Source organism: Hyperolius riggenbachi, chromosome 11, assembly GCF_040937935.1.
Source record: "Hyperolius riggenbachi isolate aHypRig1 chromosome 11, aHypRig1.pri, whole genome shotgun sequence".
Lineage (NCBI taxonomy): Eukaryota > Metazoa > Chordata > Amphibia > Anura > Hyperoliidae > Hyperolius > Hyperolius riggenbachi.
In genome coordinates, this window is record NC_090656.1 from 53295063 (window position 1) to 53314001 (window position 18939).

The 18939-nt window shown below is 46.3% G+C and overlaps 1 protein-coding gene across 2 annotated transcripts in view; it reads left to right on the forward strand.

The window, feature by feature from the left end:
- The first annotated feature begins 561 nt into the window (after positions 1 to 561).
- The window catches only part of LOC137539161 (mixed lineage kinase domain-like protein), a 38333-nt gene continuing 19955 nt past the window's right edge, over positions 562 to 18939 (forward strand). The window contains exons 1-4 of one of the 2 annotated variants that reach the window (XM_068261658.1): positions 562 to 763; positions 14018 to 14471; positions 16061 to 16150; positions 18738 to 18897. In XM_068261658.1, coding sequence (XP_068117759.1) covers positions 14021 to 14471; positions 16061 to 16150; positions 18738 to 18897 — 701 coding nt within the window. In that variant the 5' untranslated portion in view covers positions 562 to 763; positions 14018 to 14020. Of the gene's footprint in view, positions 764 to 8846; positions 8898 to 14017; positions 14472 to 16060; positions 16151 to 18737; positions 18898 to 18939 lie in introns of those variants that run through there. The other variant, XM_068261659.1, reaches the window with a different exon arrangement.

An 18939-nucleotide genomic window follows, 5' to 3' on the forward strand; every position in this document is an offset into this window, starting at 1 on the left:
CACACATATATACACACACACACACACACACACACACACACAGGCACACACACACACACACACACACACACACATATATATACACACACACACACACACACACACACACACACACACACAGACACACACACACAGACACACACACACAGACACACACACACATATATACACACACACAGACACACACACACAGACACACACACACAGACACACACACACATATATACACACACACACACACACACACACACACACACAGACACACACACACATATATACACACACACAGACACACACACACAGACACACACACACAGACACACACACACATATATACACACACACACACACACACACACAGATACACACACACACACACACACACACTAATTTGGAATCCATGGAAAGGACATTCTTTTTCGTTACACTTTCAGCAGATATCCCCCTCCCCTTCCGCATTCAGTCAGGATTTTCCCAGCCTTGTCCCTGCTCCGCACTCTCTGGGGGACACATGTAATGAAGACCAGAGTGAGGAGATCATGTCAGACATACAGTCACGTGCTGAGAAGTTACTTTTTTTTCCTGAAAATTCAGTTCCAGGAAGGAATCTACACCAGTGTCTAGTTCAGAGAACTGAGTTCCCAATACAGGCACTTTCTTGTGTCCGACTGGTGTTCTGCTGCCACAAATCCTGATTTATTAGGGCTTATTCACACTAACAGAGCTTTTGGGGCACTTGCTGATCCTGGGCGATTGACAAAGCGTAAGTACACTGTAACCCTATGCATAGCTCCCATCTGTCCCTCTTTTGGAGGGACAGTCCCACTTTGGGAACCCTGTCCCTCTGTCCCTCTTTCTCCTTCATTTATCACTCTTTCAGGACTGAAGTACAGATCTGTGTAAATACATGTATTTTTCTAGTGAAAAGATGTGTTTCGCTGACTCTAAATGTTATTCCGATCAATTAAATTGATATATTTCTTATTTTCAAATATTAAAATGAAGAAAATTATGATAAAAAGGACCAGTGTGGTTTGAATGATAACACGACATCTTTTGATTCTGAATTCTTTTTGATATGCATGGCGAGCAGGCCTGGATTTACATCACAGGAGCCTATAGGCACAGATGGCCTGGCACCTGACTTTGCCTACCATTAACCTACAACCCCCCACCGGACCACAACACAAGTGTGCTGGCTGTTCCCGCTGTCACTTCTCCCTTACTACGCTTGCCCATCATATGAAGCTACAGGGGTCCTTTAGCATTAGTTATCCAGAGGTACCCTCAGTATTAAGTAGTTAGAGGTGCCCCCAACTGAAGGGAGATCTCATCAGTGGAATGCAGAGACCCAGGTGAGTAAACTCTCATTTAAGCTCGGGACTCTGCATAGGGAATTAGGGAGGGAGGCTATGCGGGAAGTGGAGTGAGTCGCCTTTCCATCATCAGGGCTCAGAGCCTGTAGGCATGTGCCTTCAGTGCCTTATGGTAAATCCGGCCCTGATGGTGAGGGATGTGGTAGTTAGAGGAGTGGCAGGGGGTGTGTCTTAAAGTGTCCCTCTTTCTTATTTCAGAAAGTTGGAAGGCATGCCTGTGAGGCCTGGTTCACATTTAGGGCTTGTTCACACTATCAGAGTTTGCTGATTTTTTTAAGCGCTGGCAATTTTGCAAATCGCCCCTAAAAGCGCTTGTGCAATGATTTCCTATGAGAGTGTTCACAAGTAAGCGTTTTGATTCCATTGAAATCGCAAACGCGCTACATGTCCCATTTTCTGAGCGCTTTGGCTTAATGGAAAGTATAGGGAAGTCGCAAAGCGCTTAAAAAATCGCTTTGTATAGGTATTTCCCATCAGCTTTTATGAATAAATACATTGTATTTATTCATTCCCGGGTTAAAGAGTTCACTTCCTGACTGATGTCTGGAAGTGAAAAAAATCATCGCTGAGCAAAAGCGCTTAGAAAAGTGCTTTTCTAAGTGCAAATCGCAGGGAAAAGCTCTTAGAAAAATCACAGTATAAATCGCTCAGAGCTTGCGTTAGCGCTGGTGATTTATAATGTGAGCAATGCCTCATTGAGCTTTTTCTAAGTGCTTAAGATTTTGTAAGCTCTTGCTAATGTAATGCTATAAGTCTGTTTTCACTGGAGTGATGTGTGTTTATAAAAATCCCCCATAGAATTTCATTAGCAAGAGCTTTTCAAATGACTAGCGCTAAAAAAGTTCTTGCAGTCTGAACCCGGCCTGAGGATGATCCCACTGCAGCGTTGCGATTTGTATTAAACTGTAATTGAACTGCATGCAGCATTTTCTGAGTTACTGCACTTGAAAGAATGCTGCAAAATCGCAAATTCCTTCAAAATTACTTGCAGAAAAATCGCAATTAGTAAGTTTTGCATTTTGCTAACTAAGCCTTAACCACTTGCCGACCGCGCACTCATACCGCGCGTCGGCAAAGTGGCAGCTGCAGGACCAGCGACGCAGTTCTGCGTCGCCCGCTGCAGGCTAATTAATCAGGAAGCAGCCGCTCGCGCGAGCGGCTGCTTCCTGTCAATTCACGGCGGGGGGCTCCGTGAATAGCCTGCGGGCCGCCGATCGCGGCTCGCAGGCTAAATGTAAACACAAGCGGAAATAATCCGCTTTGTTTACATTCGTACAACGCTGCTAAAAGTAGCAGCGTTGTACCAGATCAGTGATCCCCGGCCAATCAGCGGCCGGGGATCGCTGTCACATGACAGGCAGGAGCCTGTTAGAGGCTGCACAGGACAGATCCGTTCCTGTGCAGCCTCCGATCTCTCGGGGAAGGGAGGGATGAGAGGGAGGGGGGGAATTTCGCCGCGGAGGGGGGCTTTGAGGTGCCCCCCCCCCCCGCAACACCCAGGCAGGCAGGAGCGATCAGACCCCCCCAGCACATCATCCCCCTAGTGGGGAAAAAAGGGGCGCGATCTGGTCGCTCTGCCTGCACCCTGATCTGTGCTGGGGGCTGCACAGCCCACCCAGCACAGATCAGCTAAAACAGCGCTGGTCCTTAAGGGGGGGGGGGGGGGGTAAAGGGGGGGTCCTCAAGTGGTTAAGGTGGCCACACATCATACATTTTTTTAAATATCTGTTCAATTCAAGAATTGCAATCAATTTTTCTGACTGATTGTAACATTTCACCAAATATGACCAATGTACCACACACCTGTGTTAATTTTTTCCCCCAATTATGATAAAAAATGATTGGAAACTCTGAGAAAATTGCTAGGGTACGTTTACTAATAAACTGACAATCTTAGGCCCGGTTCACATTAGCGGTTGTTTGCCAAACGGACCGGATGACCTGACCGGATCCGGACCGGATCGGAACCGTACGGTTCTGATCCGGATCCGATCCGGATCCGGTCAGGTTGCATCAGGTGGTAATCAGGATGCGATCCGGATCCGTTTGGCAAAGTTAACGTAAAAAAAAAAAAATGTTGGGGTCTGGGAGGTCAGCAGAAGGGGGACCTGTGGAATCAGGCCCTCTGCTGTTTAGCACTCACCTCCACCTCCGACATGCTGCCAACATCCTGCCAACACCTCCAGCTCGTGCTGCTCCACTCCAAAATGCTTGCCCATGTGTCCCCAGCCAATATCGCCGCAAAAATCCGCATAGGAAGTGGGGTAGAACATCCAGATTTCTCAGCCAGTGTGTTGTGCGGCCTCCGGTTCCCATTTGTTTGTATTGGCCGGATGGTGCAGTCCGGCTCCGCCCCGGATACGGCTGCCGGAGGGGCCGGATGAAAAAATAGCGCATGTTGGAACGGAGGCCGGAGTCCGGATCCGGCCCGGATCCGGTCCGGCTCCGGTTCTGCAGAACGGACCCATGTGAACGGACGCATAGGCTTTAATTGCTATGCCGTGCGTCCGTTCCGTCAGTTCTGCAGGCGGTGCGGCTCCGGCACGGCGATTCCGGAGGGCCACCGCAAGTGTGAACCGGGCCTAACACACCATGCAATGTTTGGAAAAATGTAAGAAAAATTTGCATCATTCCGGATCGATAAAAATCGAAACAAAATGGGAAATCCAATTAGATTTTTCAGTCGGATGAAAAAAAAATCTTTCGACTTTTCGGGAGACACGATCATATTTATCGAATTGCCGTAAAATCGGTGTTTAGTGTCCCCCTCCTTCCTCTACACAGTTCCCTGGTGTCCAGTGGCCCTCTTACCTCACCTATACAATTCCATGGTATCTAGAGCTGTCCCCCTCCCCATAGAGCTTCACTAATGATCTAGGGCTTCATCTCCAACATTCTCTGGTGTTCTAGAGTGGACCAAATATAATGCAAAGTGGGGAAACCACCTGAGGTCCAAATCTAATGGATCCAAGGGCCAGATTTGGCCCAAGGGCCGGAGTTTGACATGTATGGACTAAACACTCTAAATACTCACAGGGAGCATATCTTTGTTTTCCTTCTTTGCTGTGCCAGAGTTCAGGTCCACTTTAAAATATCATATAGATAAAGTTGGAACATTGTGAATCATGTGGTCTGGAGCCTGCAGGACTTCCCTCCGCCGATTGATCTCTCCTCCCCTCCCCATCATTGTGGTTACTTCTATGTAACAAGATAAGGAAGATAAGGAAGAATTGCCTTGCTCAGTCAGCACTATCTGTATCCGCCAGTGACTGATGAGGTGCGAGCCACGCTGGTGACCACAGGCAACTTCCTCACAGAAGCATAGGGTGATACAGAGCTGCCGCTTTGTCCACGGCATTGTTAGGTAAGTCTAGAGTCACACTATGCCAGAGAGTTACTGTATGCGTATTACTGGATGTGTTGTATTCCCCTGATAGCTGAGCTGCAAGGAGTTTTAACAGATGCATTATTAATCCATTGGATTCTGTTTTGATTTCCCCTTGGCATTTGTTGATATCTACCTTTCAATGTGCTTTTGATTTTTATTTTTGTTTTGTTTAAAAATTATTTTACTGTTTCAAGCAACAAATACGTTTTATAACAGTCAACATGAATGAACAAATCCACTCAGAGCTCTGGTATGCTCAGTGACAAATCTGTTTTGAACACAGTATAGTAGAATCACTTTTGTAGTAAACGCCAAGGGATCAGAAAAAAAGAGAAGTCAGAACTATTTTGGTCACACATTGTATATTTATACAGACACATTTGCTGGGACCTGAGGACTGAGTTTGCTATATCAGAGTTTACTATAACGAGATTATACTGTAGTAGAAGAAGAGTATTGTACCATGTTAGCCATTAGCTAGCAACCCTGTGAGACCCTCCTGATGTTATTATGTTTGCAAAAGAAGATTTCTTATTTTAATGTCCAATATACAGTATATACCGTATTTTTTGTCATATGATATAAGACACACTTTCTTGGGGGGGGAGAGAAAAACTCACTGTGTCTTATATGCCAACTACAAGGAGTCTCCAACTTGTGAACGCTGACCCACCGCAATTTTGGGGATTCCCGCTCCCACCACTGCTCCCATCATGTCCCCCTCTGCTCCCCACGCAACAGCATGGCTCACCTAATACATTGGCTCCAGCAGTGTTCAGAGACCTCTCCTCTCCCTCACTGTTCCCCTAGTGTTGGCGTCTGATGATGACATCATCAGCACTAGGGGAACAGTGAGGGAGAGGAGAGATCTGATCAATGATGGATTAGGTGAGCTGTGCTGCCCCTGCTTATATTTAGGGGGAGCAATGGCAGGGACGGATCTAGGGGGGGCAGGTGGGTATCTTGCCCCAGGCGCAGTTTGTTGAATTCTTAAAAAGGCAGCAAAATGAATGGCAGTTTAGGCGCCAAAACCTGACCTTTAGGCGCCAAAACCTGACCTTTAGGCGCCAACACCTAACCTTGCCCCAGGCGCAACTTGGTCTTGATCCGTCCCTGAGCAATGGAAGAAACAGGGGAGCGGGGGACAGAAGGGGTCACATGGGGGACACAGGAAGACACATGAGGGACAAATGAGGTACAAGGGGGACCTAAGAAAATGGGGGTAGAACATCCACAAGAGACCCCTGTACCATCGACGCACCAGGTTTAGTATATTTTTTTTCTGGTTTCTGCCCTCTAAACCTGGGTGCATCTTATATTCCGGAGCGCCTTATATGCTGAAAGTACGGTAAGTTCACATCTTGTCAGCATACAGGAATCAACTCTGAAGAAGGCTTATTAGCCAAACACTAAAGGCCTTTATCCACTACCCTGCGATTTGCGATTTGATTCCAATCGCAAAATGCAAGGCACTTTAAACTAATGGAAACGGCAGCAGCAATTTCCATTAGTGTGATTAGATTGCAATGCGATTTTGATCCAAGCACAATCGTCGTCCTGCCGCGTTTTGGATGCGATATACGAGTATAGTAGCTCATTCGCAATCGCAATTGCATGGTGGAAACTGAAACGTGACTACGTTTGTGATTGCCATCGCGATCACATTTCACAGTGGAAAAGAGCCCTATACTCTTTTTTTTTTCTTCTTTTATGTCAGCCAATAAATAGCATCATCCTGATTCAAATATTCCTGCTTTTAAACACAGGACATGTCAAAAATTACAGAATAAACATACTAAAAGCAATTTTCTAATGAACATAACACCATTTTACCAATTATCTTAATCAGAGAAAAAGAAAAGGCTTATCAAGCATACAATATTACCGTATTTGCCGCTGTAGAAATTCTCCAGAATATAAGACGCATTTAGGTTTAGAAGAAAAAACCAGAGGAAAAATTAGATACTAAACCTGGTGTGTCCATGTTTCAGGAGAGTCTTGTAGATGTTCTCCACCAATTGTGTCCTCCTCTGTCCCCCATGTTCTGTTCCCATTGTGCCCCTTCTGTCTCCAGTGTGTCTCCTTCTGTCCCCCGTGTGTCCCCTTCTGTCCCCAACTGTCTCCAGTGTGTCCCCTTCTGTCCCCCGTGTGTCCCCATGTGTCCTCTTCTGTCCTCATCTGTCTCCAGTGTGTCACCTTCTGCCCCCAGTGGGTCCCGTTTGCCCTCTGCTCCCCCGTGTGTCTCCTGCTATACTTCTCTGCCCCCCATTTCACCCACTATACACTGCTCTGCCCCTTATGTCTCCCACATGTTCTTCTGTCCCCTCCCCCCTGTATGAATATGGACAAGCGGCAGCAGCAACTCACTTGTGTGTTTTTGCATTCAGCAAATATAGAGGCAGGGAGGGTGAATCCCCTGGTGGTGGGAGCATCGGGGCTCACCCATACTTTCCCTCTTGTTGTTACATGGGGACTTTGGGGGTCCCGGGCGTTGGCAGAGCTCGGAGCCCCCGTCTGCCATGTGCACCAGCATGTGTGTTTTTAATAATCAAAACTGGCAGCAACCTACTGGTTCCACATCCTATTCTTAGAAACTTTTATCCTACAGACAGTTCTTCTACCATGATCCAAGTTACGTGGGACTGCACAGACCACTACACCCCTGCCTCCACCTTCTGTGATGGATTTACCTGAGCAACCTGCGGCATTGTATAAAATCTTGCACACAAGTCGTAATTTAGAATAATCCTTTCGTTTTCATTTGATTAAAGTTAACCCGAGCACCTTTTTAAGCACTCAGGACATTTCTATAGCACATGAAAAATTACTATTATTAAAATAAACTTTCATTTTACCTTGTATTTTACATTCATAGTAGTTTTATTAGCCTGTTCCAGCAGGCCTGCCCGGCCGTCCCCGGCCGCAGAGATTTCATGAAGCTAATTGTTTTATTGAGCTGGCTCTCCCGTTAGCAGTCTATGACCGATGGGTCGGAGACTGCTCTTTCTGCTGCTGCCGGAGGCTTTCAGTAGTCTTCAGGAGCCTGAGTGCTCTCGAAGACGGGTCGCTCCATATTGTGCATGTGGGAACACGCTCTCTCGCAATAGAGCCGCCCATCTTCAATAGCACTCAAGCTCCTGAAGACTATTGAAGCATCACACAACGGAAGAGAGAGCAGTATCCGACCCATTGGTCATAGACTGCTGACAGGGGAGCCAGCGATAGAGCATGGGGACTGTAGGAGGAATGGGAGGGCTCTATAGGACCCAGAGTCTTCCCTCTCCTTAGGTGTGTATCTGGTTTTTGTTTTTTATTACCGCTTCAGACTAACTGTAATAAAACAGACAATGGTGTACACCAATCTAAGAAATACAGAATTGGTTAAAAATACAGGATTGGTAATTACAGTGGAAAAATTAATATAAATAAAATGTATAACAAATTCCAAGACACAAAAGGGTGAGAGAGCCCTGCCCTTGTGAGCTTACAATCTAAAGGAATGGAAGGGGGCGCCTATTAACAGAAAGTTTTTATTCTCCAGTGATCTGCAGCCTACGAGAGCCTTGGGAAGGGCCCATTCAAACTAGAAATCGCTGAATGCAAACACTGCACGATTTTTTGGCGGTTTTTTCCAAGTGATTTCCCAGCGATTTTTCACTGTATAGAAAGCGTTTTTCAAGTGTTTTTTTCAACGATTAGCATTTTGCAATTTCTAGTTCAATAATAAGCCTGAGGAATAGCTCCTGAATCGCTCAAATCGCTTAGATGAGAAAACTTCCATATGCTTTCATTGTACACGCGTTTTTCAAACCGCTAGCGATTTTCAGCAGCACTGAATCGCTCTGGAAACACATAAGTGTGAATGGGCCCTGACTCATGCCTCATTTTTCCAGAGGTAATTCCTGCATTGCTATTTTGTTGCTCAGAGACCTGCTGGTCTCAGGAATTTCCATACAGAGTTGACATAAGCGCTGGCAGGGCTAATGGGAAATGAGACAGTCATAGAAAGTGAAAGTGGATGTGAGTTTCGCAATAGAAAGGAGGAACTGGGGAGGTGCCACATTCCAGGCTATATACTGAGCAGACAAGCAGCTGCAATCACACATCTCCTCTGCCTCAGCCCCGCATTCACTGTGAGTATTTACTTCATTCATCCAGTGCTGACATATTCTGCGACAGACATTCACATCACTGGCTCATGCTTACACTCTAATGCCGTTACTCTTATTATTATACCTTTAGATTAGACTGATTCTGTGGGGCTACGCTGGAAAATCCCTGGACTTTCCACTGTGTCAGCAGAACTCAACGGCTGCTTCACACGGGTGGCAAATACGGCGTTTTCAAAAGCATCGCTGGAAAGCGATCTGCTGTCGCCCCATTCAAATGAACGAAAGCAGTTTTTAAACAACGGTAGCAGCTTTTGGCGTCCTTCGTGTAAGTGTCGCGGTAGATCTTGTTCGCTTGTCTTTGATGCTACCTGTAGCGTCCAGCGTTGGTTGTGTTCTTGTTGTTCCGTGTCCCCCTAGGGGCCCAAAACGCAACAACGAAAGACTGGGCACTGTCCAACTTGAGCATTGTCCTGTCTACCTCTGTTCTGAACCAATCCTAAGTTCTCGGAAGGATATTCACCATACATCCAGCTAGTTAGTAAAAGGCTCCACTAGTACACTGATGGACGGCTGAACTGAGCCCTTGTCAGGCATGTCAGCATCCTGTCAGCCGCCCGCGAGCCACTTGGCCACTTGGGCGCAATTTTAATGTAGCCAAATGGCAGCAGTTGTAAGACCACACATGTCAGCGCTTAACACACGGTGGTGTTACTCCATTGTAGAAAACCGCATCATGTCAGATGTGAGTCTATGGGGGTGAGTCACCTGACGACCAACAGCTAACAAGTGCCCAGCTGGTGGAAGGAGCACCTGACAGGTGGCGAGTTCAGGCTTTACTGCTCTGCTGACAATCTAATCCCTGCCATAGTCACAGTGAGTCTACAGCATACATGTCAAACTACGGCCCGCGGGCCAAATCTGGCCCTCAGAGCCATTAAATTTGGCGCCCAAGTGGTTTCTGTACTTTACATTATATTTGACCCACTAGACCACCAGGGAAGCTATATTGGAAGTGAAGCCCTAGAACATCAGGGAAGCCATATGGAGGAGGTAAGGGGAAAGCACTAAACACTAGGGAACTGTATAGGGGATGGTGGTGGCCCTATAGACACCAAGGAACTGTATAGGGGAGGGAGGACCACTAGACACCAGGGAACTGTATAGGGGAGGGAGGTGGACCACTAGACACCGGGGGACTGTATAGTGGTTGCTGGGCAGCCATTAGACACCAGAGAACTTTATAAGGGAAGAAGGTGGCCAGTAGACATTGAGGTTGGCCCGAGACTTGGTTCCAGTGTTCAATTCCGGCCCACTTTGTATTTGAGTTTGACACCCCTGGTCTACAGTTATTTTATTTTTATATTGCACCAGCATTTTCCGTTGTGCTGTACAAATTACACAGCAAAGAATAGTGGGGAGCATAGATGCACAAGTAGTTTGGGGTAATCACAATTGCTCCCATGGAATCCCCTTTATTGCATCTCATTAGCCTAATGTTTTTGGGATCACAATTCCAAAGGGCAGCTGAAACAGCTCCTGTGGGCCCCGCCCTGTGCTTTTTGTCTGTCTTAGGAAAAAGCTACTTACATTGCCAACTCACATTTCTGGTCGCTAAAAAATCTTAAAAATGCAACAAGCTAATGACAATTACTGCACTAATACACATTCCTGCTCGGGGAGGCTTCAGTCCAGCATCTCTGGCATTTTCAAGTCCCTTAGGCAGGGTTCAGACTTACTTGAAACAGCAAACTATTTTCCGACGTTACAGTAGATGCCCTTATAATGTTTTTCAAATGTGTTTTCTGATTTTCATGCATTCCTGGTGTGTGACTTGCCAATTTTCTGCCTTTTAATTGGGGCGGCAGGTAGCATGCTAAGTACTATTTGTGTTTCAATGCCGGTCAATGGAAATGCCAAATAATATCAAATTTTCATTTAAACTACCTTTATTGGTATTTACAAAAAAGTCTCTGAATGCCTACAAAAATCACAGAAATGAGCAAGAAAGTTTCAACAGACAAATCCTGCAAATTTGGGCATGTAGAATTTGGGCACCCAAATAGTGGGCGCCCAATTTTCCATTCATAGCCGGTATGAACACAGGTGCTTATATTTATAACATATAGCGGCGAAGGCGACACAGATATCGGCGAGTTTGTGGCAGGGAGAAAGTTTGGGTTATGTATGAGTTTGTGTGTGTGTGTGGGAGGGGGGTCAGTTATTAGAGATGGTCCGAACGGTTCCATGCGAACTTATTCGTGTGAACAACGCCGATTTGCGTTTGCATCGAGCTGCGAACCTTTAGCGTGTTCGACCCACCCCCTATACTACATCATTGGGCTAGACTTTTAGCCTCTACATCACAGTCAGCAGTCACATGGAAGCCAATCAGGCTGCACTCCCTTCTGGAGCCCCCCCTTATATAAGGCAGCAGCGTCAGCCATTTTCTCATTCTGTGTGCTGCTCTTTTAGTGAGAGAAGGGAGAGAGGTTGCTTCAGAGAAAGGGAAAGCTTAGTTAGGCTCTTGTTAGCGTGCTCCTTGCTGATATTTGCTGTTGAAAAGCACCACCAAAACAGCTCTTTTGAGAGCTAATGTTCTTGTGATGTGTTTTTTTTGTGTGTGTGTGGCCCACTGACACTGCATATACAGCCCTGTCTGTCGCAGCTGGCCCTTGCTAATTGCTATACTGTGCCAGGCCTAGCACATTCAGTGCATACCTTTTACTGCATCTGTGTCACGTTGTATTATACCACCAGCTGTCATTGCATACCTTTTCAGCGCGCCTGTGTGACTGCACATTGTATCATAGCACCAGCAGTCACTGCATGCCTTTTCAGTGCACCTATGTGACATTGTAATATACCACCAACAGTCACTGCATACCTTTTCAGTGCAGCTGTGTGACTGCACATTGTATCATACCACCAGCAGTCAGTGCATACCTTTTCAATGCACCTGTGTGACTGCACATTGTATCATACCACCAGCAGTCACTGCATACCTTTTCAGTGCACCTGTGTGACTGCACATTGTATCATACCACCAGCAGTCACTGCATACCTCTTCAGTGCACCTGTGTGACTGCACATTGTATCGTATCACCAGCAGTCACTGCATACATTTTCAGTGTACCTGTGTGACATTGTATCATACCACCAGCAGTCACTGCATACCTTTTCACTGCACCTGTGTGACTGCACATTGTATTATACCAGCAGTCAGTGCATACCTTTTCAGTGCACCTGTGTCACATTGTATCATACCACCAGCAGTCACTGCATACCTTTTCACTGCACCTGTGTGACTGCACGTTGTATTATAGCAGCAGTCAGTGCATACCTTTCACTGCATCTGTGTGACTGCACACTGTATTAGTCTAGTCAGTGCATACCTTTCACTGCATATGTGACTGCACATTGTATTATACCTGGCAGTCAGTGCATCCCTGTCACTTGAATGGATGGCAGACTTGCCCTCCATAACAGATTCTCGTTAAAGGATTTCAAGTGTATTCACCTCATCATTATACAGCAGGGCCTCGAAAGAGTCCTCCTGTATTGTTATTTTTCGTCACTACCTCCCTGAGTCGGGACTTGCGTGCCGTGCCTTCCTTGGATGTGTGGTGGTAGCCGTTTCTCAGGCTCCCACTCCGGACTTGAATCGAACCCTGATTCCCATACCTTTCACTGCATCTGTGTGACAGCACACTGTTTTATATACCAGTAAGTGCATACCTTTCACTGCATCTGTGAAGTTCACGTTTGAGGTTCGGAAGTTCGCGTTTGAGGTTCGTGAACCAAAAATCGGAGTTTGAGCCATCTCTATCAGTTACAGTTGGTGAGGGAATTGGTTAGGGTCAGGCATCGCTGGGAGGGTCGATTTGGATTAGGCATCAGTGGGGAGGGGGTGCGGTCGATTAGGGTTAGACATTGGTGCGAGGCTTGAGTAGGGTTAGAGATTGGTGGGGGTCAGTTAGTGTTAGGTATGGGGGGGTTGGTTAGGGTTAGGCATCGGTAGAGGTAGAGCTCATGTGAGAATGGAGTTAGGTTTTGAGATAAGTAATTATCGGAATTACCACTGCCCAATAGAAAAATATTGGTCATTTTAGCGTTTTGATTGTAAGAGTCTTTCACCAACCATCTCTGCTCATAACAGATCTTACAGTGGTAAAAATGTGACCAGGCAGCTTTAATGGGCCCATTAATAAATCAATTCTGCAGACGATCAGTTATTTCTGATCACCACGTTACTTGATTGAAATGATCAGTTGTGCCCATTAATGGTCGAAAACTCGTTAATTAATCAGATCAGATTGATAAGATTGATCAGAAAAAATGGATTGAGTCCAATAATCTGATCAAATTGATTAGTGCATTCTGGCCGTTAGTGCGCATGACAGATCAATAACCCAGTGATCGGGACACACCGATCGTCTGCATAATTGTATTATTAGTGGGCACCTTTAGATTTCCAGAAAAGATGGTTGGGAATGGGAAGCTCAGTGCTTAGCTGACGGTAGCTCTTTTGTTGCTGCTACTCTAGCACATGTACACTTCACATTATATCACTGACTATTTCTGTAATTACATATTTTTTTCAGGAGTTGGGTTTTAAAAGGTACCCAAACTCAAGAAGTGAAAACTATGGGTAAACTTCACTAATGAATATGATTCACTTAGCTGCTGCTTTGTCAATTAGAAATTCCTCTCTTTTTGACATTTCACCGTGCTGCGTCTGTCTTGTATAAACAAACCCCTGGGATTTTTTTACATAAGTGGCATAAACTTTTAAAGGACAGGTCCGAGGAAAGAAAAACAAAAAAACACAAGATCTACCGTACTTACCTAGGGCTTCCTCCAGCCCCTGGCAGCCCATTTGTCCCCCTCGCAGCAGCTCTGGTGTATCGGGGTCTCCCTCGCCAGGCCAGCACCTTCTGCACCTGCATTTGTTCATGTGGCCTGGGGTATTCTGCTCAGGTGCAGAACTACTGCCCCTGTGCAGAATGCTCCAGGCCATGGGAGCGCGACTGTGAGCGGCCCAGCCGCACGCTCGCACAGGCACAGAAGATGCTGACCTTACCTCGGATGTGTCCTTTAAAGCGCTCTAGCGCCCTCTGTAACTTTTCTTTTTGCACTTGCAGGAGATGGAAGTGCTGACTAATATTCTTAGTGTTGCACAAACCATCTACGACTTGTGTGACACGGCCAGTTCCAACAAACAGCAATGTCGCCGTCTAAAGAGGCGAATCAAAATGCTGGTGTTGACTGCGCAGACACTGAAAAAGCAGCCGAGTAAGTCAGCGGCATTGCAGATCGTGCTAGAGGACATGGAGCTCACCATAGACAATGCCAAGTGTTGGGTCATTAAATATTCCCATCATGCCTGGTGGAGACAGGTGATCCAGGCCAACAGCATCAAGGAAGAGTTCCAACTAATCAATGACCGCCTGGGAGATGCTGCCAACAGCATGTCGGACTTGTTGGTGGCTGAACATAGAGGTAAATTCAATCAGTTTTTTGATGAAACCACCAGGAGGAGGCAGAACGAGAAGGACATACAGCAAGACCTGGCGGAGCTCAAGGAATACCTTAAAAGTAAGACTACCTTGTTGTGCATACTACTAAAATTCTTTTACATGCTGTAATCATATCAAGTGTTGACTACTGTAACACCGTACTCTGCAGTCTACCAAAAAACAGACTGGCAAGCCTACTGAACTCTGCTGCCTTGCGAACTTGGGCTATTCGCGATTTGTGTTTTACGCAAATTATTTTGGAAAAAAAAATTACTTTCGCATTTTACATTAGTCAATGGCCACCGACTTTAGCGGTTAAAAACAAAGCCCCCTTACGTGCTAGAAACACCAAATTTGCAGGGTATGTGAAGGAGGACAGTGGGAACAAGAGGGAAACACCTTATAGTTTTGGAGAAAATCGATGTTAAAGTTAGAGGAAAAAAGTAGCAAAGTTACTGCTGTAAAAATGACAGATAATGTATTAACATGTATTAAATTAAGGTGAGAAAAGATTTTACATTGATTTTACAATGGACAAGCACTGACTAAATAATGTGTAAATGAATATTGTAAAAAAAAGTACATTTTACTCTTATTTTTATTTTATTCATTATGGTATTTTTGCTAAAGTTATTCTTTAAAGGAAACCTAAACCGAAATAAAAAAACAAAAACAAAGAGTTTCATTTACTTGGGGTTTCTACCAGCCCCCTGCAGCCGCTCTGCGCCCACGCTGTCAATCAACAATCCTCCAGTCCTCCGCAAACGCTACGTTTTGTTTTGGAGCGACTAGCCAGTTGATGGCCAGTGCGCCTGTGAGGTCCTAGCCTCACGCCTCCTCGCTCACGTCCCTGGGAGCATCCTGCGCAGGCGCAGTAAGAGATCTCCTTCTACTGCGCCTGTGCAGGAACGTCCCAGCGACGGCGACACAAGCAAGGACACGCGCGACTAGGGCCTCACAGGCGCACTGGCCATTGACTGGCTAGTCAGTCCAAAACGAAACCTAGCTGCAGAAAGGGACTGGAGGATCATTGATTGACGTCGCAGGGACAAGGCAGCTGCAGGGGGGCTGGTAGAAGCCCCAGGTAAGTGAAACTCTTTGTTTTCATTTCAGTTCAGGTTCACTTTAAGATCCTTTTGAAAGTGTGTTTCTGTGTCAAATTGGGACAAATATCTCTAAACAGAAGAGGGAGCCTTGGACAGCATTGATCATGAACACACAGTGCTGTCTTTTTCATCCTTGCCTAGATATTATAACAACAATAAACTTTAAAGCACACCCAAACTGGGAGATATGTGGAGGCTGACATATTTTTTTCCTTTTAAACAATGCCGATTGCCTGGCTGTCCAGCTGATCCTCTGCCTCTGATAATTTAAGAAGTAGACCCTGAACAAGCATGCAGATCAGGTGTTTTTGACTGAAATCTGACTGCATTAGTCACATGCTTATTTCAGGTGTGAGATTTAGATACTTCTGCGGCCAAAGAGATCAGCAGGGCTGCCAGGCAACTGGTATTGCTTAAAAGTAAATAAATTCACATCTCTCTCAGTTCAGGTGTCCTTTAAGTGTTTGATCTCTAATTGCTGTGTCCTGAGGTGCTTTGCCTGTTGCTCATCATTGCCAGTTGCTGCACTATGCCGGTCATCTCATGTACTCGTCTGTTTTAGGTCATGTGTCCGGCGTGGAGGATCGAATGGACAACATTGGGAACACTCTTGATGACATCAGTACCAGAATAGCTGAAATAAGTCTTGTGTGTGAGTATCTAGAGATCCCCATAGAGAATGTTGTAAGTCTGCCTTCCTTTTAAAGCGAGCACAAGTTTATTACAGGTCATTCAGAAAAGTAGATGTGGCTGACTTGACACTGTACATGCTATTCAATGAGCCTGAGTCACACACAACAGTAAAAACCCCTAGTTCCTTGCCTAGTGCCCCTAAAGCCTGGTACACACTATGCAATTTCCTGTCAAATAGTCGAATCTAAACGAAGAGTATTTAATGTCACTGGGAAGTAATGCAGCAGCGGGAAGAGACGTCAATCGGCTTGCCCTGCACCAAATTGCCCAGCGCCGTGACAATATGTACTCTTGAAGGGAACCCCGGGCCGGCGCTTCCATAGAGGCAAAAGGGGCATTTGTCCTGGGGTCCCGACCTCTGCTTGGGCCCCAGCAGCGCCGACCCTACGATATTTTCTTCCCCCCCCCCCCGACCCCCCTTCCTGCTCGCACTGCTCCTCGGGGCCCTGCTGCAAGTGTATTAGCAGCCATAATCACCTTATCTCCGTCAGGGGAGCGGGCGGCAGCCGCTGCACTCAGAGACACTCTGTCTCCCTCCCACTCTATGACCCGGCGTGTGTTTACACATGACATGCCGGGTCATAGAGTGGGAGGGAGACAGAGTGTCTCCGAGTGCAGCCGCTGCCCGCCCACTAACTCGACGGAGATAAGGTGATTATGGCTGCTAATATACTTGCAGCAGGGCCCCGGGGAGCAGAGGGGTAATGGGGGGGGGCAACGATGACGTTTGCCCCAGGGCCACAGGGCCCCTTGAACCGGCCCTGAAGGAACCCGAGGTGGGGATATGGAGGGTGCCATATTTATTATTTACTTGTAAACAATACCAGTTGCCTGTCAGCCCTGTTGATCTTCTGACATAAGTAGTGTCTGAGTCCAAACCCTGGAATAAGCATATGGCTAATCCAGTAAAACCCAAGTCAGAGTAACCGATCTGCTGCGTGCTTGTTCAAGGTCCATGGTTAAAAGTATTAGAAACACAGAATCAGGAGGACTGTCAGGCAACTGGTATTGATTGTGGGATGGTAGTCCTGATTGTGGGATACAGCAGAGAAGAAGTGATGTCACCTTGTCAACAAAGTTTCATACAGCCAAAGCCAGGGTTTTCCAGTAGTAATGCATGGTTTTGAGGGTTGGACTCTGAAGTATTGACGCCTTCAAATAGTGGTGCTGGAGAAGACTTTTGAGAGCGAACACTACGAATCCAGCGCAGGAGACTTGGGTGCAGCCGGCGCCACCACAGACCGTAATAGGTATTACAGCTATAGCAGCGCACAGAGTGCAACTTCGGCGCCATCAGAAGACGGAGCTGAAGTTATTTTTAAATCACTGTACTTCAGCCGCCAGCAATAGCTGGAAGCTGAATTACATCATTCCCCACCATCCACGTGGACCTAGAGAGGGAATAGTAATTAACGCCACCAGGACTTGTGCAGCAGCAGGATAAACCGTATAGCAGCTCTATCCTGCACCCAAGTCTCCCGGCAGCGAATTCTCTCGTACGCTCTCAGAGTCCCTTGGACTGAAAGAAGATCCAAACAAGTTGATCTTTAAAGAAATGAAGCTGAAATACTTTGGATGCATAATGGGCCATATCGTATAAACTTTTCTCCAGAGTTTTTGCCAATAGATAATTGTTCATCTTATATAAATAATAACTTTTCAGCACTTCAGCAACTGAAAAAGTACTAAAAAAGTAGGTAAAAAGGTAATATCCAACTCATTTTTGAGTCATTTCTTGCTTGGTGGAAGCTTTAAAAGTATTTTATTGATAATAAGGTTTGAAATTTCTATTTGGAGAAAACTCAAGAGAAAAGTTAATAGGATATAGCCCTATTGAGAAGGCAGGAAGACAGGCATTTTTTGGCATATAAGATGCACTTTTTTGCCCCAAAAAGGTCACTGTGTCTTATATGCCAAATACAGTGACTTCCAGACTTACGAATGCCTGCCGATATGAACCACCAACCCGCCGCGGACTTCCTGTATTGCCCCCATGTGTCCTTCCCCCCCCCACCCCTTGCAGAGCCGGGACAAGGTCCTCCAGCACCCAAGGCTGAGACACCAAAGTGCGCCCCTCCATCCCTCCACCCCAGCCGTCACACACTGATTGCTTTTAGACTAAGAGGCACCCCAGGGCCCCCAACACCTTAATCTCTAGTTATCTGGCTTGTAGTCACTTCCATGTATCTCCTTTTCTTATTTCTTTCTGCTTCAAACACAATTAGGAATGACAGCTGAATGAATTGTGCGCCCCCTCCTACACTGCGCCCTGAGGCTGGAGCCTCTCCAGCCTATGCCTCGGGTGGCCCTGCCCCCTTGTTTCCTTGCATCATAGCATTGAAGCTATGAGGGTGACCAGCTTTGATACTGAGCGCCGTGCGCCAAAGTTACCTGCTTTGCCTAGCGTGCTGTGGTCCATGGGGTCCCAAAGAGTCGGACATGACTGAATAGCGACTGAACAACAGGAGAATAATGCAGGCTATTGACTGTGCAGACCTTTTATTGTGTACTTGATATCTTATTATCTTCTACCTATCTATCTGCAGGTCATCGGCCTACCTGGAATATTGCTGAGATCAGGGTGACAGATCTGATACGCGGTGACCTAATGCTTGAGAGGCCCAGCCACTTCTTGTACCGAGGAGAGCTCCACCGCAGTCCTGTGGCCATCAAAGTGTTTAAAAGCCCAAAAATAGAAAGCGCAGAGTGAGTCACAAACAGGTTCTCTTATGGCCTCTGTTTTATGTC